The sequence below is a fragment of the Leucoraja erinacea genome, chromosome 12, assembly GCF_028641065.1.
Source record: "Leucoraja erinacea ecotype New England chromosome 12, Leri_hhj_1, whole genome shotgun sequence".
Classification (NCBI taxonomy): domain Eukaryota; kingdom Metazoa; phylum Chordata; class Chondrichthyes; order Rajiformes; family Rajidae; genus Leucoraja; species Leucoraja erinaceus.
Genome location: NC_073388.1, coordinates 17,889,697 through 17,914,760, shown reverse-complemented (window position 1 = coordinate 17,914,760; position 25,064 = coordinate 17,889,697). Strand labels below are relative to the sequence as shown.

The following is a 25,064-nucleotide window of genomic DNA, read 5'->3' as shown; positions in this document are numbered from 1 at the left end:
ATTGTGTTCAACCAATTGTTGACTTATTTGACAAAGTAACTAGCATGTTAGATAACAAGGAAGCCAATGGATGTAGCAAATTTAGTTATACACAATTCGGTTTGTGAAGTGCCCTATAAAAGATTACCGCATTATATAAGCACCTGTGGACTTGAACGTAATAGGTTAAGTCCAGGGTGTCAGATATGAGGCTTTATGTGTGGGCCAGATATATTGTCAGTGCAGAGGGGCGAGGAACAAGGCCAAGTGTGCATCTAGAGTCAAGGTCTGGAATAGTACCAGGTGTGCAGTCAAAGCTGGGACAATGGGAGTGTTCAGCACTGGGAACCTAAGCAGGTAAGCAGCTATGATCAGGGTAGAATAGGGGGGCAGGTGTAAAGCTGGACTCAGGGTCAGGAATGAGAGAAGGTATGCAACTGGAGTCAGGGTCAGGAGTAGTATCAGGTGAGCAGTGAGACCCAGGTTGGTTAACATGGGCCAAGTGTTTGATTATAAACTAATTTCCATATATGAATATACTAAGATAATTCATGTGCTGCACCTGTTGACCAGAGCCTGGCTCTACTGTGGAATGTAATTAGGAATGTAATTTAGCCTAACCTTATTCCAATGGGATAGGGGCACCCCCCTTCCCCCCCCCCCCCCCCCCCCCCCCCCCCCCCCCCCCCCCCCCCCCCCCCCCCCCCCCCCCCCCCCCCCCCCCCCCCCCCCCCCCCCCCCCCCCCCCCCCCCCAGTCGCTACGATCCCTCAGGCTTTTGGTCTCTCGCAATTTCTCACTCCCAACTATCAACCAATGTTGGCAGCCCTGGAATTTCACTGTATGTCTGTATGTGGGACAATAAAGAACTATTGACTATTGATATGTTTTCTGACTTGCTGAATATTTCAAGCATTTTCTTTCTTTATTTCAAATTTACAGTATCTGCAGTCAATACTGAAAGAAAGCACGAGCTACAAATGTGCTGAATTGCGTCCAGTGATAAGGTGTGCATTGAATTTCCATCCCGTGGTGCGCAGTCAATATTTTGCTGTTGCGTCAAGTATGTTTGTTGGCTCGAGCCCCAGTCACAGATTAACATTTAATCAGGGTGCAAACACAAACATCAATCTTCGATGTGAAAACATATGGTGCAACACCTCTGACCTATCTGGATGATTGGCAGAGTGTGGGGCGAATGGCGGCTGCAGCAAAGGCGGTAGTCGTCGCCTCGATGGATGAATCACGTGCGCTCCGTCCCCACCGCTCTCTCCAAAGATGGTGGCGTAGGCTCGGGATTTTAAAACCGAGACTCACCAACTCGTATTTACAACCACATTAAGCCGTTTTAATTTATTATAAGTTATTTTATCAGGAAAAATCATCCAAATATGCCTAACATCAAAATTTTCAGCGGCAGCTCTCACCAGGATTTATCACAGAAGATCGCCGATCGGCTGGGGCTGGAGCTTGGGAAAGTAGTCACGAAAAAATTCAGTAATCAAGAGACGTGGTGAGTACAAGAGGAACGGGCCTGAGGTGGCGATGTAATTCTACACCTTCCTCCCCCCAAAGAGGCCGCCTAATTTCTGGTGCCTGGATGTGGGGAGCTGCGTTGTTTAAGTTGCTGTGGCCTTGCGGTCACAGCTCGAGCACGCCGCTGCTCGTAATGCAATGCGGGATTTGTAGTTCCCCTCTCCCCCTGTCCCCTGTTGTTGGTTGGGGAGATCCATCGTTTCGACTACAATATCCAGCCATCCTCGACCGGCGGTAAAGGAGCACGTTGCCAGTCTTGTGGTTCGGAGAAAATGAGAGAAACAAGAAAGGGGCTGTTTTTAATAATTGTATTCTTTCCTTGGGTAATTTCCCTTGCACAGAGGCTGCGCCTGGAAATTGAAGTCTATAGTGTAAACTTTCTCTCTCTTGGATTAGAGGCTTCAATTTTAAACGTTCCAAATGGTGTAACCTTAGCAACGACAGGTGATTAGTTACTGCAGTGTAGATACAAAAAGTTGGCAGCATAATGCTTAACTCGTTCAAGATTCAATTTATGTTTTATGTTCTTTGTTTTTTTCCTAATCAGACATGTGTCTGAAGAAGGGTCTCGACCCAAAAGTGCTCATGTCAAAGGGAATATGAGATGTTTTTATTCTAATTCCCCTTTGGCTTCTCCATGGCAGTGGAGAAGGCTGAGGACAGATGGGTCAGTATGGAAATGTATCCCAAGTTTGCTGCTGATAGAAAGCTTGGATTATGGGGAGATATAAGAAGGCTTTGGGGGGTGATATAGAGAGGCTGGGTGAATGAGTGATGTCTCAGCAGGTAGAAAATAAAGTGAAAAGATGTCCGATTGTCCACTTTGTTTTAAAAAAAACATAGTGTTTTAAATATATGAGATTAAAAGGTTTTGATCTCCAGAATCAGTTGCATGACCTCAATAATTGAAAGTTACTATTGCAAGCAATTAGGAAGGCAAATGATAGAGTTGTCTTTATAGCAACAGTAGGTACAAGAGCAGAGCTGTCTTGCTCCAATTGTATTGGACCCTGTCGAGACCTTGTCATTAATATTATGTAAAACTCTTTCTGGAGAGGAAAGCTATATTTGTGCTTTTGAGGGAGTGGAGCAAAGGTTCACTGGATTTCATTTTATGAACAATTAGTTTGTTGTAAAGAGGGAGTTTAATAATAACACCTAATTAAAATATTTTGAAATACATTAGTTTTCTAGTCAAGACCCTTCTTCAGACTGAAGACTGAGTCTGAAGAAGGGTCTCAACTGAAACTTCACCCATTCCTTTTCTCCAGAGAAGCTGCCTGTCCCGCTGAGTTACTCCAGCATTTTGTGTCTACTTTCGATTTAAACCAGCATCTGCAGTTGTTTCCTACATAAATTAGTTTTCTATATCTCCACTGCGGAAAAAATATTTTTCCCTCAGCATCAATAATTATCTGCCTCTGCTGTAACTGCTTTGGTTTAATATTTGCCTCTACTGAATTTATTTTTGAAAACACTTCTTGTTAAATTTGTTTCATAGAGATTTAGTGAGGTAATGCTGCAGATGTTTGTATGGTTTTGCCAAACTTTTGTATTAAAATAATTTGATCATATTTTTATAACTTGATGCCTCTTAACTTTTTAGCTTTTTAGTCCAGGTGAAGGAACTTGTCTCAAAACGTTGACTGTCCATTTCCCTCCACAGATGGTGCCGGAGTTCTTCCAGCTGCTCACCATTTTATTTTAAATTTATGTTCTTTAGAAACATAGAAAATAGGTGCAGGAGGAGGCCATTTGTACCTTCGAACCAGTACCGCCATTCATTGTGATCATGGCTGATTGTCCCCAATCAATAACCCGTGCCTGCCTTCTCCCCATATTCATTGATTCCACTAGCCCCTAGAGCTCTATCTAACTCTCTTAAATCCATCTAGTGATTTGACCTCCACTGCCCTCTGTGGCAGGGAATTCCACAAATTCACAACTCTCTGGGTGAAAAGGTTTTTTTCTCACCTCAGTCTTAAATGGCCTCCCCTTTATTCTAAGACTGGGGTCCCTGGTTCTGGACTCGCCCAACATTGGGAACATTTTTCCTGCATCTAGCTTGTCCAGTCCTTTTATAATTTTATATGTTTCTATAAGATCCCCCCCCTCATCCTTTTAAACTCCAGTGATTTTCAATCTTTCCTCATATGACAGTCCCGCCATCCCAGGGATCAATCTCGTGAATCTACGTTGCACTGCCTCAATCACAAAGATGTCCTTCCTCAAATGAGGAGACCAAAACTGAACGCAATACTCCAGATGTGGTCTTACCAGAACCCTATACAACTGCAGAAGAACCTATACTGAAATCCTCTTGTTATGAAGGCCAACATTCCATTAGCTTTCTTCACTGCCTGCTGTACCTGCAACCCAACTTTTAGTGACCGGTGCACAAGGACACCCAGGTCTCGCTGTACCTCTCCCTTACCTAACTAACCCCATTGAGATAATAATCTCCCCCCCTTATTTTTGCCACCGAAGTGGATAACCTCACATTTATCTATATTATACTGCATCTGCCACACATCTGCCCACTCACTCAACCTGTCCAGGTCACCCTGCAACCTCCTAACATCCTCTTCACAGTTCACACTGCCACCCAGTTTTGTGTCATCTGCAAACTTGCTAGTGTTGCTCGTAATTCCTTCTTCCAAATCATTAATATATATGGTAAACAGTTGCGGCCCCAACACAGAGCCTTGCAGCACTCCACTCGCCACTGCCTGCCATTCAGAAAAGTACCTGTTCACTCCTACTCTTTGCTACCTGTCTGTCAACCAATTTTCTATCCATGTCAACACCCTATCCCCAATACCATGTGCTCTAATTTTAGTCACCAGTCTCCCGTGTGGGACCTTATCAAAGGCTTTCTGAAAGTCTAGATACACTACATCCACTGGCTCCCCTTCATCCATTTTACTTGTCACATCCTCAAAAAATTCCAGTAGATTAGTCAAGCATGATATTCCTTGCAAAAATCCATGCCGACTTGGATTAATTATTTTACTGCTATCCAAATGCCCCATTATTACCTCTTTAATAATTGACTCCAGCATCTTTCCCACCACCGAAACCTTAAAAACTTATTACATAATATCAAAAATTTTGGTCTGTTTCAAAGGATATTGCAATCTAAACATCAAGGTTTGAATGATATAGCCCTTGATATTGGATTGTTTGTACCAAAAAAAAAGTCCTGTCTCTCTCCTAACTGTTCAATTTGTTATTTATCATCATAAATTTGTTTATTTTGTTGATGTGTTTTCAAAAGGAATTATAAGTTAAAATTATAACATGATCCTGAAATCTGCAGAGCTCTGTGTGTTCATAACTTGACAAATATTATGCAAATGCACTTTGTGGAAAATTTTGAAATTCTGAATGTAATAACTCTGATCTTATGATTTTGTTCAATTTGTAGAGTTTAGGCAACTCAATGGCTGTACCATCTTCTAGGTCACTATTTCCCCAGAATGTTTGCTACATTGTACACGAATGAGGAAGATGTAAGTTTATGTTGGAAAGAATGGGTCACAAAATAGCATGATTTATGATGAAATTATCACTGCTTCTGAAAAAATTCACCTGTACATTTTAATTGAGACCCCAGTATCAATTATTCAAATGCTTCCCCACTTCTCTGCCTTCATCATTCAAAGACATGAGCTCATCCAAAGCTTTGCTGTCTGTACATGTTATGTTTACCAAACATCTCTCCTGACCTACGTTGGTTCTTATTTCATTCATCCAATTTTAAAATAGTTCCTTGCCCTTGTGTTTAAATTCCTTCAGGACTTCTGCCCCTTCAATATAAAATTGTGGCATGTACGGTACTGTTCTTTAGTGCCCTCCATAATGTTTGGAACAAAGACCCATCGTTTATTTATTTGCCTCTGTACGCCACAATTTGTGATTTGTAATAGAAAAAAAATCACATGTGATTAAAGTGCACATTGTCAGTTTTTATTAAAGGGTATATTTATACATTTTGGTTTCACATGTAGAAATTACAGCTGTGTTTATACATAGTCCCCCCCCCCCCCCCCCCCCCCCCCCCCCCCCCCACCACCATTTCAGGGCACCATAATGTTTGGGACACATGGCTTTGCAGATGTTTGTAATAGCTCAGGTGTGTTTAATTGCCTCCTTCATGCAGGTATAAGAGAGCTCTCAGCAGCTAGTCTTTCCTCCAATCTTTCCATTACCTTTGGAAGCTTTCATTGCTGTTTATCAACATGAGGACCAAAGTTGTGCCAATGAAAGAAGCCATTGTAAGTGGGAAACAAGAATAAAACTGTTAGAGGCACAAGCCAAACCCTTAGGCTTACATAAATCAACTGTTTGGGACATCATTGAGAAAAAACAGAGCACTAGTGAGCTTACTAATTGCTAAAGGACTGGCAGGCCAAGGAAGGCTTCCACATCTGATCTTCTTGCGTATGGCGTGCACAGCCTAAAGTTGTAGGGCAGGGGCAGCTTGATCTTATTTGATTGTACACGCCGGGTTGATTGCATTCGTCGAAACAGGGCGGACCACGTGAAGGTTGCAATCTTCCACCCTCCACAGCTGATAACAGAAGAATTCTCTCTTTAATAAAGAAAAATCTTCAAACACCTGTCCGACAGATCAGAAGCACTCTTCAGGTGTGAATTTGTCAATGACCACTGTCCGCAGAAGACTTCATGAACAGAAATACAGAGGCTAAATTGCAAAATGCAAACCACTGGTTAGCTGCAAAAATATGAAGGCTGCAATACGGGCCTGGCAGAGCATCACCAGAGAAGACACCCAGCAACTGGTGATGTCCATGAATCACAGACTTCAAGCAGTCATTGCATCAAAAGGATATGCAACAAAATACAAGAAGAAGAGCAAGGTGACGTGCCTCAATGACTATTGATCAGTGGCACTAACGTCTGTGGTGATGAAGTGCTTTGAGAGGCTGATCATGGCGCAAATCAACTCGTACCTCGACAAAAACCTGGACCCACTGCAGTCCGCTTACCGCCAGAACAGTGGATGCTATCTCGCTGGCTCTCCACTCTGGACCACTTGGACAACAAAGACTCGTATGTCAGCTGTTATTCATTGACTACAGCTCGGCATTTAATACAATCATCCCCTCCAAGCTGGTTACCAAGCTCTCAGAACTGTGTCTGCGCATCCATCTGCAATTGGATCCTTAACTTCCTCATTCACAGACCACAGTCTGTTCGTATTGGTGGAAATGTGTCATCCTCCATAACAATCAGCATGGGAGGACCTCAAGGCAGCGTGCTCAGCCCCCCCTGCTGTACTCACTCTATACTCATGACTGCGTAGCCGGCCATAGTGCGAACTCCATCATCAAGTTCGCCGACGACACCCCTGTTGTGGGACGTATTACTGATGGAGACGAGTCAGAGTATAGAAGTGAGATCGACCGACTGACCAAATGGTGCCAGCACAATAACCTGGCTCTCAACACCAGAAAAACCAAGGAACTGATTGTGGACTTTGGTAGGGGTGGGATGGGGACCCACAGTCCCGTTTATATCAAAGGGTCGATGGTGGAAAGGGTCAAGAGCTTCAAATTCCTGGGCGTGCATATTTCCGAAGATCTTTCCTGGTCCCAGCACACTGATGCAATTATAAGGAAAGCACATCAGAGCCTCTACTTCCTGAGAAGATTACGGAGAGTCGATATGTTGAGGAGGACTCTCTCGAACATCTACAGGTGCACAGGAGAGAGCACGCTGACCGGTTGCATCATGGCTTGGTTCGGCAACTTGTGCGCCCAGGAGCGGAAAAGACTGCAAAAGGTTGTAAACACTGCCCAGTCCATCATCGGCTCTGACCTCCCTACCATCGAGGGGATCTACCACAGTCGTTGCCACAAAAAGGCTGGCAGCATCATCAAGGACCCACACCATCCTGGCCACACACTCATCTCTCCGCTGCCTTCAGGTAGAAGGCACAGGAGCCTGAAATTTGCAACATCCAGGTTTTTCTTCCCCACAGCCATCAGACTATTAAACTCAACTCAAACAAAAATCTGAACTTTAATAGCCTATTGCACTTTATATGCTTATTTATGTGTGTGCATGTGCATATATGTATATATATTCAATGGTACATGGACACACCAATCTGTTCTGTATTTATTTATGCCTAAAATATTATGTTGTGCTGTAGCAAAGCAAGAATTTCATTGTCCTATCTGGGACACATGTCAATAAACTCTTGAACTTGAACATGACTACTTTAATTTACATTACACTGCTGTGTCCCAAACATTATGGCGCCCTGAAATCTGGGGGCCTATGTATAAACACTGCTGTAATTTCTACATAGTGAAACCAAAATGTATAAAAATGGCCTTTATTAATATCTGACTATGCACTTTAACCACATTTTTTTTTTCTATTACAAATCTCAAATTGTGGAGTCCAGAGGCAAATAAATAAATGATGGGTCTTTGTCCCAAACATTATGGAGGGCACCGTATGTCCTATGATATCACTTTCACAGCTATGTTCTCTGACTGGTCCATGTTATTGATAAAATTTTCATCACTCCTGCTGCACATTTCTCCTCTCAAGGACAATCTTTGATGGGGAAGCATTTTGAGGGTGAAGATGTTTACATGATACTAATTGAATGTGGAGAGGCCAGATTTTTAATTTCTATACATGGCTTCTCCAGGCTATAGCACTTTCCATTCCTGAGAACCGTTCCTAATCCAAACAGATCATGTCGGAAATCTAGCCAAAACCAAATTCCAACATGGAAGCAGCAGGCAAATCCGTCTCCCAAAAGCTCACCTGTACATAAGTCAGGCGTCTGTAGGCTGAGGAGGATCTGTCATGCTTTTTGTTTTTGATGAGAAGATTTACCAGTCTGCAAATTTGTTTTATTTTAAAGATAAAGTGCCTGGAGAGGGGAAGTTAATTACTGTGACCTCCAGGAATGATGGCTTGTAATCACTGGGACTGGATCAAAGGAAGCTTGGAGAAAGGTGTGACCTTGGGAATAGTTTACAGAAATGGAATTTAAGAATAATGGATGGTTTTGAAAAAATGGAGCTCCAGTTTGAAGGAACTGCAAAACAAGTTATTTTTGGAGTATATTCAAAACTACATTCCTTGAACTGATAAGCCTGAAGCGAATGAGTTCTATATGATTCTCCCACCCCTCACTTTCCTTTCCAGCCCCATTATATCAAAGTAGTACAGTGTCTTCATATTCACTGTATATTCTCTGTGACAATGGATCTCCAAATGACTAAAAGTTCATTTTTCCTTTCCTTCTCCTCTTTCTCATTTCCCTACACCCTGAAGTGTGGAGATTGGTGAGAGTGTTCGAGGTGAAGATGTTTACATTGTACAAAGTGGTTGTGGAGAAATCAACGACAATCTGATGGAGTTACTCATCATGATCAATGCCTGCAAGATTGCCTCAGCCTGTCGTGTTACTGCAGTAATCCCCTGCTTCCCTTATGCAAGGCAAGACAAGAAAGACAAGGTAGGATTGATATCTTTGATCTTCAAATTTAATGTCCTGTCAATCCACAAGCAAACATTACAATTGACAGTTGATTTGGTATAAAACACTGTACCATGTTTTAATTTTCTGCATTTTTAATGTATTAAAATAAAAATCTCTGATACAAGAAAGGATGCCACTTCACATGACGGATATTCCTGCTAATGTAACTCCAAGGTAGCTCACATCTTGGAAGTAACAATAGCTTGGTAAGAAAGAGATTTTAGTGGAAGTGGGGGGTGGGTAGTGAAACTGAATTTGTTTTTTTCCTTGAAAACCGTAAGTTATCCTAAAAGGGCAACAAGTAGTGTGACTGATTTTATCCTAATGCAGAACAGATTTGCACACAATATATTTGCTCACATAATTTTGCCAGTCAAGTAGTGATGGGGAGACAAGGTGTTAATTATGGGTTTTCTTGATATTTCTTTCAAGCTAATCAAGTGTTAATTCAATGCATGCTTTAAGGATCCACCTCAGAAATGTTAGCTAGCTCTGGTTAATATCCTTCATGCACTAGTAGCTTATTTCCAGGCATTAGCAGATACCCTTTGTCTATTAACATACTGCTTGTCTCATTCTATCACAAAACTAATTAAAAAAATAAACAATCACCTAGTGAAGGGATCATTTGGGGTAATGTAGTTATGACCTTTTGTCATCTTTTAGTTTGTTCAAGTGACCTGTGTATATCCCATTGAAACAACTTTTTCAAATCAGCCCATTCAGGCAATGGCAACTTAATGACATCATAGAAACATAGAAATTAGGTGCAGGAGTAGGCCATTCGGCCCTTCGAGCCTGCACCACCATTCAATATGATCATGGCTGATCATCCAATTCAGTATCCCGTACCTGCCTTCTCTCCATACCCTCTGATCCCCTTAGCCACAAGGGCCACGTCTAACCCTCTTAAATATAGCCAATGAACTGGCCTCGACTACCCTCTGTGACGGAGATTTCCAGAGATTCACCACTCTCTGTGTGAAAAAAGTTCTTCTCATCTCGGTTGATTTTATTATTCATTTTATCTACCTAAAAGTAGCATCGTTTGCCAGCTGTGTTTATTTTGCTCCCCGAGAGAAAATCTATCCTGGAATACCAGGATACAGACCAATGGATTTTAAAATAACGTTACCTAAAAAGTTGCCAGTTGAAGCTAAGATTGTATCAAAATCCTTTGTTTCTGTAAAACTTCCTCATTACTTACAATATCTTTACCATCACTATTACTTTATGTGGTTAATCTTTTGTACGATGTTCTTTATTTCCAAAGCCTGGGGGAAATGACTGTGCATTCACCCTACCTGTTTCCAACATGATTTTGTATGCCTGTATAAGATCACCCCTCATCCTGCTGCGCTTCAAGGAATAAAGTCCTAACCTGCCCAAACATTCCCTGTCGCTCAAGCACACAAGTCCTAGCAACATTTACATAAATATTCTTTAGTCTTTCCAGCTTAATTACATCTTTCCTACAGCAGGGTGACCAAGTCTAACTGAAGAAGGCCGGTGTACCAAAACCCACCTTTACCACCCTATCCAGCTGCGATGCCATTTTCAGGGAACTGTCCATCAGTACTCCTTTATCTCTCTGCTCTACAACGTTCCCCAGGGCCCTACCATTCAACATGAAGGTCCTGTCAATAGACAATAGGTGCAGGAGAAGGCCATTCAGTCCTTCGAGCCAACACCGCCATTCAATGTGATCATGGCTGATCATCCCCAATCAGGACCCCGTTCCTGCCTTCTCCCCATATCCCTTGATTTGACCTGGTTTGACTTCCCAACATGCACCATCTTGCACTTTTCTACATTAAACTCTATTTGCCATTTCTCAGCCTGGCAGATTTTGCTGTAATTTTGATGCCATCTTCTCTGTTTTTAATACCATCTACTTTAGTGTAATCTGCAAACTTATTGATCATGTCTTGCAAATCCTCATCCAAAACGTTGAAACAACACTGATCCCTGAGGTGCACCACTTGTCACAAGCCTGCGGTCTGTAAAAGCAACCATCGACCACCATCCTCTGCTTCCTTCCATGAAATTAATTCTGTATCCAGTTAGTTATCCCTGGATACTATATGAACTAACCTTCCAGTGCACCCAGCTATGGGAAACCTTATCAAAGGCCTGTCTGAAGTTCATATAGACAATGTCTTGCCCTTGTAAGCCTTCATAGTTACTCCTTAAAAGAAAATACCTCAAACTTGTAAGATATCTTCCGTGCATAAAACCATGCTGTCTTATTGTTAATTAGCAGTTGTCTATCCAATGTATATATAACCTCTCAGATTCCTCTTCAATAACCTACCTACCACAGATGCTAGGCACAGTGGTCTATCATTCCCAGGCTTTTCCTTGTAGCCCTTCTTAAACAGAAGCACAACATTAGCCGCCCATCAGTCATCTGGCATCTTGCCTGCATCTAACAATGATTTGTATATCTCAGCTAGACTCCAACAATTTCTTCACCAGCTTCCCACAGTGTCCTCGGATATATCTGACCCAGCCTGGGACATGTATCTAACATAAGTTGACCAGTAAAAGTGTAGTAAAGTGGTATGATGTCAAGATTGCCAATATCGGGTTAAATTCAGTGGTGGAAGAGGGGCATGGAATCGGCGATAGCATGGGCTTGTGGTGGAACATGCTGGGGTAACTCAGCGGGTGAGACGGCATCTCTGGAGAAAAGGAATGGGCAACGTTTCGGGTCGAGACCCTTCTTCAGACTGGGATTATTGCAGTCATCCATTGTAAGAAATTATACTTCATACATGATCAAATGTTGAACAAATATTTTGGACATATATTTTGAACAAATATAGGAAAGATTTTGAACAAACAAAGCGTGGGAGTTTGTGCTAGATCAGGGTTATGCTGGTTTAAAGATGATTGCCTGCGGGATAGTGTGGAATCGGACAAAGGCAGCTTGAGGAAGGGCCAAGTCTAAGGATAGCTCCTTTTAGGGATTCCAGGCTTAACCTTGCGAGGTGAGAAGTCAAATGTAGTAAGATTTTGGCTGTGATGAGAGAGTTAGGAGTTAACACAATCATTTTGTTCTATTGAGCTCTACAAAAGAAGAATGGCATTGGAAAAAGATGGGATACTTGACCATGCCAAAACATTGAAAACAGACAAGGTAACTTCTCTTGCAGTAATTTCATTTAAAAGAAAATTAGATGGATTAAAGTTTGGCAATGAGGTAATTGAACGTCAATATATTTACCCAATATCAACATTTCAAGCTGACACTTCGTGAAGGTTTTTTCTCGGGGGAAGTAAAAAAAAAAAAGAAATGCTTAAAATAAACCTTTACGCTTAAAGATGTTTGTAATAGAGAGTTCTTGTTTTTAGAGTCGAGCTCCTATATCTGCAAAATTGGTTGCAAACATGCTATCTGTGGCTGGAGCAGATCACATCATCACTATGGATCTCCATGCCTCGCAAATACAGGTAAGCCATAAAAATTGGAAGAAATTAAATGATCTAACTCACAAGACATAATTGCAGCCAGCTTTCTAAACTTATTCCACATTTATTGCATTTTTCAAGCACTAAACTAATGGTGCAATTCTGAGCTTGCAAACCAGTATTACGACTGAATTTTGCAACAGACTCCTGAGGAATAGAATCTTGATTGTGCATTTAAGTTCTCGTTATGGAATAGAAGTAATGTTTTGTTGGGCTCTAGCAATAATCCTTTATAGAATAATGCGAGCAAAAACCTTTGATATATTTTCCCAATCCCAATTTCTACAGCACACCTATATTGTTGGTACCAATATGGACGGCAACTTTTGGCTGTTGACCCTCCCCTTTCAAAATCTTCTGTGCCTGCTAATACAACATCCCGGGGTCTCGTTCCCGACCACAGAAACTCCGATCTGTGCCTCGACACAGAGATGCAGCGGTAGAGTTGCTGCCTTGCCAGAGTACAGGTGCACAACCTTTTATCCGAAGATCCAAATAACGAAAACCTCCGAATAGCGACATTTTTTCAGTCCTTGAAAAAAGGTCCTTGAAAACGTTCACCAAGGGCGGCCCGCAGAGGTGACAGCGGAACCTCCGGTCGGTCCTCGAAGAAAGGGGAACTAAAGCCCCATTCATAAAAGAGAAGGTGAGGGTATATTGCGCGGGAGGGTTAATAATTGACAATCTGCTGCTGCCTGCCCGCTGAGGTTAAAAAGTTCCCACGGTAGACTCACGATACACAGTGTATCGTGAGTCATGCGTGGGAACTTTTTTAACTCAGCGGGCAGCAGCAAATTGTCGCTCCCTTCAGTTTCACCCCACCTACACCCCTCTGCTCCCCGGCCATGTGTGTGACCCCTTCCCTCCCCTCTCCAGCTCCCCGCCCATTGCACCGGCGCGGGGGTTTTGTACTGTCTTCACGTCGGAGCTAGTGCCAGTCACCGGAGACGTCAGGACCAACGGGACACCGACCCCCAGGCCCACTGCAAGCACGGAGATCCCAGAGACCCACAGCCAGCAGCAGCCCAGCCCCGTTCCAATTCCAGAGGAACACGCTCTCCGCTGTCCCCGTAGGGACAGAAGCTGATGGCTCGGGCTGTGACGTCTCCGGCCACCCCCCTGTACAGGAGCTGAGACTGGGAACTGTGGGGTTGTTTGCAGTTGCAGAGGGAGGGGGCAAGGGCGGTAAAGTTCCCAGTCTCAGCTCCATTCCAGGGGGGTGACCGGAGACGTCAGGACCAACGGGACACCGACCCCCAGGCCCACTGCAAGCACGGAGATCCCAGAGACCCACAGCCAGCAGCAGCCCAGCCCCGTTTCAATTCCAGAGGAACACGCTCCCCGTAGGGACCGAAGCTGGTGGTGTGCAAGGTGCGTCTTGGTCTTGAGGTTGCGGATGAGGGGGCGCAGCTCGGGCTGTGACGTCTCCGGCCACCCCCCTGTACAGGAGCTGAGACTGGGAACTGTGGGGTTGTTTGCAGTTGCAGAGGGAGGGGGCAAGGGCGGTACAGTTCCCAGTCTCAGCTCCAGTCCAGAGGGGTGGCTGGAGACGTCAGGACCAACGGGACACTGACTGCAAGCACGGAGATCCCAGAGACTCACAGCCAGCAGCAACTCTAGCCCAGCCCCGCTCCAACTCCAGAGGAACCTGGGTTGCGGATGAGGGGGCGCAGCTCGGGCTGTGGGTGAACTGCCACTTGTCGCTGTAGCGGCCCATCGGGGAGCGGGTTCCTGTTGGTCCTGACGTCTCCGGCCATCCCCCTGGACAGGAGCTGAGAGACGCCAGGAACACCAGAAGCCGCTGACACCTGACTCCTCCCTGATTTCTCACGTTTCATGAGGAGAATACAACTCCACTGACTGCCATTTCTACTTCTAAAGTTAGTACAGGTGCACAACCTTTTATCCGAAAGCTTTGGGACCAGACACTTGTCGGATTTCGGACATTTTCGGTTTTCCGAATGGAAGATTTTTAGCGTGATTAGGTAGGTAGCGCGGGCGGCTTGAAAAGTCTGGAGCAGCTGCCTCCTCCCCGGAGACCGGGAGAATCATTGCATAAATGTTAGTCAGTTAGTTTGGAGGGTTTTTATGTGGTGGTGGGGTGGGTGGGTGAAGGGGTAAACTTTAATTCTTAGTCCCCTACCGGGTCGGCAACTCCCAACATCGCGGAGCTGGGGGTTCCGTCCGGCCGCGGGCGGCGCCGGTTGTGCCTCGACCCGGCAGATCGACTCCTGGCTGCGTTGCGTGCCAAATCCAGCGCAGCCTTGGCTCCGCGAACGTTGGGTGAAGGCAGTTTGTAGCGCCCTCCCCTTGACCGCACGGGTTTTCCCGGAGATCTTGGTTTCCCCCCACACTGCAAAAACGTACAGGTTTGCGTCGCCGGCTTCCCAACATTTGTGGAGCCTCGCAGTGTGTGTAGGATAGCCGGGGTTAATGTGCAGGTCGGCGACGACTCAGTGGGCTGGAGTTGGCGACCACAGCTGCTGCGTATCTTTAATGCTATTGCGTTCCTTATCACTAATTGCACATCTAGACTCCAACCGACCAGGTGAACGGACTAAGCTGCTAAAGTTACCCCTTCAACCCCCCCCCCCTCCCCCCCGCCACAAAGTCCTCCAAACTAAGGGGTCCCCATTTATTTGGTTGACAGATATGCAATGTGTCTCGAGCTCCCTGAACCAGGCAGCTTTTACAGTACACTTTTTGCCTGTGATGACTCCGTGGGAATCCAACTGCCGCTCCAGTTTCCAATCCAAACACTTTATGTAAATGTAGTGCAGGCGAGACACCTGGACTCCTCCCTGATTTCGGACGTTTCATGAGGTTTACGGACTCCGCTGATGCCATTTGTACTTCTAAAGTTAGTACTAGGTTAAAAGAAAGAATAGGATGGATCTTACTCTGAGTTAGGGAAAGTAGGGAATCTGAAGAAGGGTCTTGACCCAAAAAGTCACCCATTCCTTCTATCCAGAGATGCTGCCTGTCCCGCTGAGATAATCCAGCATTTTGTGTCTATCTTACTCGGGCTTGCCAGATTTTGTTACCATTCAGCCTGCTCACTGAAGCTCCTCGCATCTAAGACTCTGTACTTGGATCTTAAGCACAAAACTTTGTCCTCAAAATGGCCCTGTTTAAAATGTGCACTACAAAATTTCCATTCAGCTAAAGTTTACCTCCCTTTTGCATGCGGGATATTACCAGCTGGGCCTAGCAGTAAGATAGCTTGCCTTGCTCAGCCTTTTAAACCCTCTGCAATATGTTCACTGGACCTATTGGTAGAATTGCAATGGCTAAAATGGTGTTATGAACCTTCCTTCAAAATGTCCCATTTAGTCAAAATATGACCATGGAGATTTTTTTAAACTTGCTGCCCAGTCTGCATTTCTCCAAGTAATGCTATCAAAATATCTTTCCCTGATGTGCCTGAGCATTATTACAATTTCCCTTTTCTTGTTGCTTCTTCCACAGGGTTTCTTTGATATTCCAGTGGATAACCTGTATGCTGAACCAGCAGTACTTAAGTGGATTAGGGAGAACATTCCAGAGTGGAAAAACTGTACCATTGTCTCTCCCGATGCTGGTGGAGCAAAGAGGTGAGTGGTTGGAAGGGGGCTTAGGAGTCAACTTTTAAATTTAAAGCACATAATCTCGGATCAGTGGTCCGATATCTGATATAATTTTTTCCTTAATGGAAACGTTCCTCTTTGAAATAAGGAGAATGTTTGTTTCAATTTTGTTTTGGCATTTGATAAATTAGTGGAATGACAAAATAGATTAGAAGAGGCAGAGGGAAGTTCTCATTTTTCAGTGTAAACTAACCTGCTTATGGTGTATCTCTTGTCGTTCAGAGGACTACTGTTGAAGTGTAGCTTACCAGCAAAACGACTGCTGCATATTTTTCGTTTAGCTCGGGCTTGATTTAAACTTTTAACATCTGTATTTTAAGCTGCTTTCATTTTGCATATTACTTTCACCCCAGGGGAGGGGGGGGGGCGATGAGAGTTCACCCCCCCCCCCCCGGATCGGACCTCCCTACAATCCCTACAAAATACAACAAGAACTTGTTGAGCAGCCCCTTCAGATGTTGGTAGAGGGGGCAGCAGCCTTGTTACCTTGGCAACGTCCCGCAGTGATGTCATTGGGGCAGTCAGCTTGAGAGCCCATTGTGATCAATGCACTGTGAGGCATTGTGACATCACTGTGAGCAGGCTGGAAGCTGTCTGTGAGAAGGCGGCTTTGGCTGTTTTTAAAATTTCAACAATTAATAACTTAGAAAATATAGGTGGAAATGCGACGGGAAGATGTTTATCGCCACCAGGGGGGAAATGTGAGTAGGGTGCTCGAAAATGGGAAGGCTGCGACCTAGCATTTGGAAGAAGATACGAATTAACAAGATTGACGCGCACACACACCCGTTATATGTCGAGTCTTCTTTCAACACAGCTCCTAAGCATTGGGTTCTTTTTGGCTCCTTTGGCAACACTTATCATTCCTAATTATGTCAGCATTCATTTCCAGCTAATTTTTATTAAAATCAGAAAGCTGGAAAACTGGCTGCTATTTATTTTTTAAAAAGCCGTTTGGAAGATCATCACAATTCTTGTTCGCTGCTTGCACATGTTTTTATATTCATTATAAGTGAGGAATCCTTAACAAATTTACTTTTCTTCCAATTTTAGAGTTACATCTATTGCTGACCGGCTGAATGTAGATTTTGCACTGATTCATAAGGAGCGTAAAAAGGCCAACGAAGTTGACAGAATGGTTTTGGTTGGTGATGTGAAGGATCGAGTGGCTATTCTTGTTGATGATATGGCAGATACGTGTGGCACGATTTGTCATGCTGCAGACAAGTGAGTTGCTGAGCAATAGACTAATGGAATTGCTGCTCCATTAAAGAAAATGGAAGCTTTTTTATTGTATCAATCTTGTCTTGCAGATTGGTTTTAGTGATCTATAAAACTTGCAAATTGGAATGTTTTCCAATTTTAAGAAGAAAAACATGAGCCACCAGTTGCTTTAGGAATAATGTGTAAATTAATAGACTGTCTTTTTAACTAGTAATAATGCATTTTAAAAACATTGTCTTGTCAGAAATTGGAAATGAAGTGCTATAGTAAGCAGCTGAATGGGAGGTATCGCTTAGTTTCTGATTTGAATTATTTGTGTATCATAGGTTGCTCTCTGCTGGAGCTACCAAAGTTTATGCTATTCTCACACATGGAATTTTTTCTGGTCCTGCTATTTCCCGCATCAACAATGCCTGCTTTGAAGCTGTCGTAGTTACAAATACAATACCTCAAGAGGACAAAATGAAACATTGTCCTAAAATACAGGTAAGTGAAAAAAGAATTTACTGGAGACTAATTGTCCAGATGATAGAACTTTAGTACTTGATCAGTTAGAAATACTTGTCTGTGAGGCAGTTTCCCAGTTTGTTTCCTCGGGATTTCTTTCGTAAATTAGAAGCTATTTTTAGTTTAGTTTAGAAATCCAGCACGGAAACAGGCCCTTCGGCCCACTGAGTCCGCACCGACCTGCAATGTCCGCACATTAACACTGCTCTACACACACTAGGGACATTTTTTACATTTATACCAAGCCAATTAACCTACAAACCTGGATGTCTTTGGAGTGTGGGAGGAAACTGAAGATCTAGGAGAAAACTCACGCAGGTCAAGGGGAGAACATACAAACTCCATACAGACAAGCACCCGTAGACAGGATCAAACCCGGGTCTCGGGCGCTGTAAGGCAGTAGCTCTACTGTGACGTCGCCATGTCATCACCCTTTTGCATGAGAAGAAATGAAGAACTGCCCAGTGTGGCATTGGTGAAAGCAATTGCTGAGCAATAGACTAATGGAATTGCTGCTCCACTAAAGAAAATTGAAGCTTTTTTTATTGTAGCAGTATCAATCTTGTCTTTGTGCAAGATTAGATATAAAGACATAATTTATTATTTTTAGACAGTGACAAATTGGGGGTGGGGGTATGTTCATCAGAGAAGATGACTGATAATAAATTACAAAAAGATTTGCAGAAGGGGAATAATGGGCAAATTTCAACAGGTAAGATTATATTTGGCAAATAAAAATAAGGTGATACATTGCGAGCAAAATAAAGGTACTAGGGCAATGGGGTCCTTTTCTCTCTTCATTTTTTGGGATCTGTGCATTGCTGACAAGGTCAACATTCCCATATCTCAATTTAAGTCAAAGATGATTGCAAGCCACTTTCTTGAATCTGCAGTTCTACTAGAGGTAAAATTTTAACTCAATGAAAACATGCACAGGCTGATGGTTTAAGAGGAGCTTCTTAAGTGATTTAGCTGACACAGTCAAGGATAGGGAAATTATTTGACCAGTTTTCATTATCCTTTTACATCATGTTTGGACCGGACTGTGCATGCTTCTGATAATCATGTTACAAAAAAAACATAATGGCGCTGAAGTATTTACAAAACACTTATTAGTGTGAAACCAGGACACAGGCTACCTCAGAAAAAGAGAGAAACTACCACCTTTTTAAAAGAATTTCCCAGGAGCAGATCAGATATTTATTATTAATAAAATAAGTTAAAGATTGTACCAGGCATAAAGAAAAGAATGGAGGCACAAGAGATGCTGGAATCTTGAGCAAAAATTAACTGCTGGAGTAATTCACACCAACGGGTTCTGACCTAAAACATTGTCTACATTTTCTTTGACAAATGCTGCCTGACCCACTGAGCTCCTCCAGCAGTTTTTCTTTTTTGTTAAAGGAAATAATTGTACAAATATGCCGGTTATAAAATTGAACAGGATATCTTAAACAGGTAACAAATGGGAGAAAATGGTAGAAGACAAAGCTAGTCAGACATGTAACTACAGATATATTTAAAAATCAGTAAACAAAGTAAGTGACCCTGTAGAAAATTGATCTGCGGAGTTAATAATGGAAAATAAGATGGAGATAAAAACTTGGTTCTTGGGCCACAAGTTTCTTGTGTTGTACTTAAAATTCCATCATCTGCAATATCTTTTGTCCTAAGCTTCATCCCGCTCCCTCTCCTTTCCAGCTTTCTCACCAATTCTCCAATCAGTCTAAACAAGGGACCTGACTCAAACTGTCGTCTGTCCATTCCCTTCATAGATGCTGCCTGACCCGGTGGGTTCTTTCAGCACTTTATTTTCCAGCATCTACAGTTTCTTGTATCCTTCAGACTAATGAGTTTGCCGTTAATGATTTTCTAAATATTCAGGTCTAGGTTTCAAAGCTCATTTATTGTCACATGTGTTAATTAAGTTGCAGTGATATGCGAATTACCATACAGCCATATGGAAAAAAAAGCAACCAGACACAGCTACTTAAGTTAACATAAACATCTACCGCAGCGGATTCCCCACATTCCTCACTGTGATGGAAGGCAATAAAGTCCAATCATCTACTCTTATTCTCCTGCGGTTGGGACAGTCGAACCATCCATCGGGTTGGTCGAAGCCCCTGCGTCGGGAGCGGTCGAAACTCCAACGTCGGGGGTGGTCAAAACTCCCGAGTTGGAGTAGTCGAAGCTCCTGCAGCTTGGAGTTCCCAAAGTCGTCCCTGACCAGAGACTGCAAGCTCCGTGATGTTAAGTCCGCAAGCATCCACGGTTGGAGCTCTGAGGTCGATCCCTGGCAAAGGGATTGCGGGCTTCGCGATGTTAAAGTCCTGTAGGCTCCCCACGGTGGAGCTCTCAAAATTCGGGCTTCAGCAAAGGCCGCCAACTCCACAATATTGGGCCGAAATGCGGATGGTGATACGTTAGGGTGGCCACGGTGGCACAACGGTAGAGTTGTTGGCTTACAGTGATTGCAGTGCCAGAGACCAAGGTTCAATCCCGACCACGGGTGCTGTCTGTATGGAGTTTGTACGTTCTCCCCGTGCCTGCGTGGGTTTTCTCCGAGATCTTCGGTTTCCTCCCACACTCCAAAGAAGTACATGTTTGTAGGTTAATTGGCTTGGTGTATGTGGAAATTGTCCCTAGTGTATGTAGGATAGTGTTAATGTGCTGGCTTGTGTGGACTCGATGGGCCAAAGGGCCTGTTTCCGCACTGTATCTCTAAAGCTAAAAAATACAAATAAAAAAAAAATAAGGAAAAAAATCGCATCTCCGTTGAGGTAAATTAGAAAAAGTTTCCCCCAGCCCCATCCCCCACAAAAGCAAGCTAAAGAACACTAAAAACATACATTTAGCACATAGTATTAAAACACAAAGAAGGAAGGACAGGCAGATTGTTGGTGAGCAGCCATTGCTGGCGCCACCTGGTGGACACTTGGTCTGGAAATGGTGAATGTAACGTTTATTCAAAAGGAAGGAGACACAAATCAGAAAATACTGACCAGTTAGCTTGGCATATTCATAACTACATTTTAAAAGCTATTACTAAAGACATTTAACAGAAAAGTTATGATTGTCAGGCAAAGTGAACCATGGATTTGTTAAAGAGATTGTATTTGCCAAATGTATAAAATTGATGCAATTGTCAAGGTGATGCGTTACATATTATCACAGAAAATAAAAGCTTATGGTATAGGAAGTGACACTTTGTGGATGAAGATTGACTGACTGTGGGCGGCGGTCGGTGGGGGCGCTGCGAGACAGCTGCCCTGCCAGCAGCGTGTTAGTCAATTCTACTTTTTTTTTGTTTTTTTAGTATGTCCAAATGTTTGTTTTAATGTCTGTCGGTGTGTCTTGTTTGGGGGGTGGTAAGGGGGAAAACTGCTTTCGGTCGCCTCCTCCACGCGACATCCGGAGCCTGGGATCCCTTGTTGGGTACCCCGGAGGAGAAAAGCTCTGACCACCGGCCCGTGGCCTACATCACCTAGAAACCACGGTCTGCGGTGCTTCTAACCGTGGGCACGGCGGGGACTTGCCATCCGGAGCGGGATCACTCGACAGGAATCCCTGGAGAAGAGCTCCGACCGGCGGCCCGCAGCCTACAACAGCTTGAAGCCGCTGTCTCCAGTACGGAAGCACCAATTCGTGACTGACCTTGCGTGTACATCTGGCTGCCCGCAGCGGCGACTGCGGAGGTTTATGGTCCTGGCCAGGGGAACAAATGGAGGAGGACTGACTAAACTTTGTGCCTTCCACCATAGTGATGAATGCTGTGGTGGATATTTTGTGTTCAATTTTTTTATTTTATTTTTATTGTGTATTGTTTTTTGTTTTTTTTTGTACCGCTGCTGGCAAGTTCATTACACTGCACTTAATTGTGTATGTGACGAATATATCTGACCATTGACTGGAATCAGAGTAGAGGCATAAATGGGTCTGTTTTTCATTGCTAAGATGTTCCAAGTAGTGTTCCGGAGAGATTGGTGTTGGTGCCTGAACATTTAACAATTTATATAAATAACAATTGAGAACAATATAGCTGTATGCATAAAGCATATTGTTTATCTCACTGCCATTAATGCTAATAAGTGTGATGTTCTCACCACTTGGTTTCAGAGGAAGCTTCATTACCCATTTTGATGTCTTAATTGTCTTTTACAGTTCTGTTTTACTCAAATAGAAACGCCTTCTCAGTCTACTTCAGACCCATCCTGCACGTTTGTCCTGGTTATTATCCATATGAATATCTTTTGTAATTCCCATTGCCCTTCTTGTCTTTAGTTTAGAGATACAGCACGGAAACAGGCCCACCGGGTCCGCGCCGACCAGCGATCCCCGCACATTAACACGATCCTACACTAGGGACAATTTTTACATTTACCAAGCCCATTAACATACAAACCTGTATGTCTTTGGAATGTGGGAGAAAAGCCACGCAGGCCATGGGGAGAATGTACAAACTCCTTACAGACATACAGTCTATCTCAAACATTCCGCAATCGGAATCGAACCCAGGTCTCCGGTGCTGCATTTGCTGTAAGGCAGCAATTCTACCACTGCGCCACCGTGATGGACCAAATTATACTCAATGCATCTAGTGGTCCAAGTATATTATAAAAAGAGTCAAAGGTACACAAAAATGCTGGAGAAACTCAGCATGTGCAGCAGCATCTATGGAGCGAAGGAGATGGGTAACGTTTCGGGCCAAAACCCTTCTTCAGACTTCAGACTAAAAAGAGTCCACTTGTGTTGTAAAATATTATACTTTGTTCCAATCTGTCTTCAAATAATAAGTGTCAGGGTGGAGATAACATTTTCAAATTCAATTTGGACCATAAGAGTTGTGTTTAAAACCCAAATCAGCTTGGTAAGTTTCTATAAAGTGGTCAAACTAGTTGACTTCAACATCCTTTTATTTTGGTGCATGCAAGACTTCTAATTTTGTAACATTTGTAGCAAGACTGAAGTGGAAACACAACACTAATCCTGAATCATTTCTTCTCTCAGGTTATTGATATCTCCATGATACTCGCTGAAGCAATTAGAAGAACTCACAATGGAGAGTCCGTGTCCTATCTGTTCAGTCATGTTCCATTGTAATATTTGCTATCTACTGTTTGTGCATATTATTCTATCAAGTTTAATTTTTCTTTATCTTCCCCTCCTGCATCAAATGATAAAAGATGGTCTTTGTTGCTACATTGTGGTACCAACAGATCTCTGTTGGTGCAAATGTTTTGTTTAAATATCCATCAATATATTAGATGTTTACTGTTTAAATGCAGCAGCTGTGATTCGGTTTAACCGAAATGAAACATTTCATATCCCTCTTGGTATCAAGAGGGATTACTTTTTTTTAAATCATGTTTGGTGTATTCCTGCCATTCTTACTGCATTGCAATATTGATTGCAACACATCTGCCACAATAGAAGCTGCTGATTTTTGTAGCAGATTGTCGATATTTTAGAAAACTGGAATAGATTTATTTTTTGTTTGGAGGAGGAAGAAACTGTGTGAATGTACCTCATCTCCTGTTCATGTTATTAAATTTGTGCTTCTATCATTGAGACAATGCATTTCGGCAAATTTTGTGTATTTCCTATCTCAAACATTTGGCCTGATGCAGACAAAGCAGGGGATAACTTTTTTTTTTATGCTGCCCTGTGCCTTATTAGAAGTACAATAGTTTCATAGTTACAAAATCCTATTATTGCATGGTACTGGTGCATTGCTTCTAAGATGTGATTGAAGCAGCTTGATCTGTTCTCAGTCTATTATCTTCCAAGAATATTTCAATGGAACCCTGGTGAATATGAAAAGCTTCTGAGGATCCCAAGCAACTTTCTTTTGGCCCACGAGTCTTTTAAAAAATGAGAATTTAATACAGGATTCAATTTTGTTGTAAAATCCAAATAATTTGGATCAACCAATTCTAACTTGGCCTGTGTTATAAACTTGATTTGCTCAACATCTTTATTCTCATTCTGTGTACATTTATGAGCCTTGTATTAAAACAAATGTTATTATCTCCTGCCGTTTGGGTTACAACATGATCATTTCTGCTCAACAAAGTCTTCTAATGGATATTAAATCTGTCGAATTGCTTACCACAGATGTAGCAAATTTACCACGATCTTTGTTTAACCATAAGTTATAATGCTTATAATGTATATCTTTTCCTGTAGTGATGCAGCTTTTTCAGAAATTTGAAGTTTTGCACAGGATATCCGGGAAAAATTAATTTCCTTTTCAAAGTCAATGTTTTATAAGATAAGTTGGTGCAAAATTTTGAATGTAAGAAAACATAATTGGTTATTTGACTTGTTCATAATTCACTTTCAAATTGAAAAATTGTAGCCCAATCCTGAAACCAATAGCTTTTCCTTCACGTGTAGATATTAATACCATAAAGGACTTGGCTTGGATCTTTAAATATGTGGTTATCAAAGTCATCTTTGATCAATGCATTGAAAGCTTATAAAGATAATTTTAAAGCTAGTCTCTGGAATTGTTGGCCTTGCTACTGATTCAATAGCTTCAGTTACATTAGCTGTTATCTTTTAAAATTCACATGCATTGCAAACACCTTTATTGGGAAATGTTTGAAATGCTGACTAGGGACTAGGGTACAGTCAGCAAGGAAGCGAAAATATGGTTTACATGTTACGTGACTTCTCCAAAGTGAAGCCTAAAATAATGTACCATTGCAATCCAGCTCATAGGCATTCTGGTGGATCCTTGGGAACCTCACTTTATCAGATTTATTGACAACGTAGTTATGTGTCCTGTTTTACCTGAATTAGTATTGCCAGACACAATAAGCAGACTGGGTGACCAAAAGTTAGACATGTATACTGTCCAAATTGCAATTCATCCACTGCTGAAATTCCATGAAATTCAACGTTATTTATAATTTCTATATTTGTATAGGATGAGATAAATGAATACATTGATATAACATCATCTGTATGGGAAGTGAGGAGAAAAGCATTGTTCTATGCACGTATTGAAATAATGGATGGGGTTACTTAATTTTGGGTTCTGGTCATAAACTGGCCCCAAGCTTCTACTCCTTTTTGAATTTTCTTCTGCTATACAGGGCTCTTGCAGATTGTCGCTGCTCGTCTGTGGAATGCAAGAAAAACATGTTGTTCCTTGAGACTGCATGTTATGTGAGCTAT

The 25,064-nt window shown here is 42.7% G+C and overlaps 1 protein-coding gene across 3 annotated transcripts; it reads left to right on the top strand.

Annotated features, from left to right (window-relative positions):
- The first annotated feature begins 1,218 nt into the window (after positions 1–1,218).
- Positions 1,219–23,918, top strand: LOC129702116 (ribose-phosphate pyrophosphokinase 1). Of its 3 annotated transcripts, XM_055643692.1 has the most exons (8): positions 1,219–1,491; positions 8,841–9,024; positions 12,406–12,504; positions 15,991–16,115; positions 17,202–17,375; positions 17,699–17,858; positions 19,581–19,669; positions 22,890–23,918. In XM_055643692.1, the coding sequence occupies exons 1-7, from the start codon at positions 1,370–1,372 to the stop codon at positions 19,620–19,622; spliced, it is 906 nt and encodes a 301-aa protein (XP_055499667.1). In that variant the 5' UTR covers positions 1,219–1,369; the 3' UTR covers positions 19,623–19,669; positions 22,890–23,918. The 3 variants fall into 3 exon arrangements, with proteins under 3 accessions (XP_055499667.1, XP_055499666.1, XP_055499668.1); XM_055643691.1 differs by lacking the exon at positions 19,581–19,669 and having other exon boundaries at positions 1,220–1,491; XM_055643693.1 differs by lacking the exons at positions 1,219–1,491; positions 19,581–19,669 and adding an exon at positions 4,958–5,026.
- The last annotated feature ends 1,146 nt before the right edge of the window (positions 23,919–25,064 follow it).

Excerpts from the sequence above, each read along its gene's own strand:
- LOC129702116 (XM_055643691.1), top strand. The coding sequence starts at position 1,370 with ATGCCTAACATCAAAATTTTCAGCGGCAGCTCTCACCAGGATTTATCA. Across the intron at positions 9,025-12,405 it reads GGCAAGACAAGAAAGACAAG|AGTCGAGCTCCTATATCTGC; the intron begins GTAGGATTGATA and ends TCTTGTTTTTAG. Across the intron at positions 12,505-15,990 it reads TCCATGCCTCGCAAATACAG|GGTTTCTTTGATATTCCAGT; the intron begins GTAAGCCATAAA and ends CTTCTTCCACAG.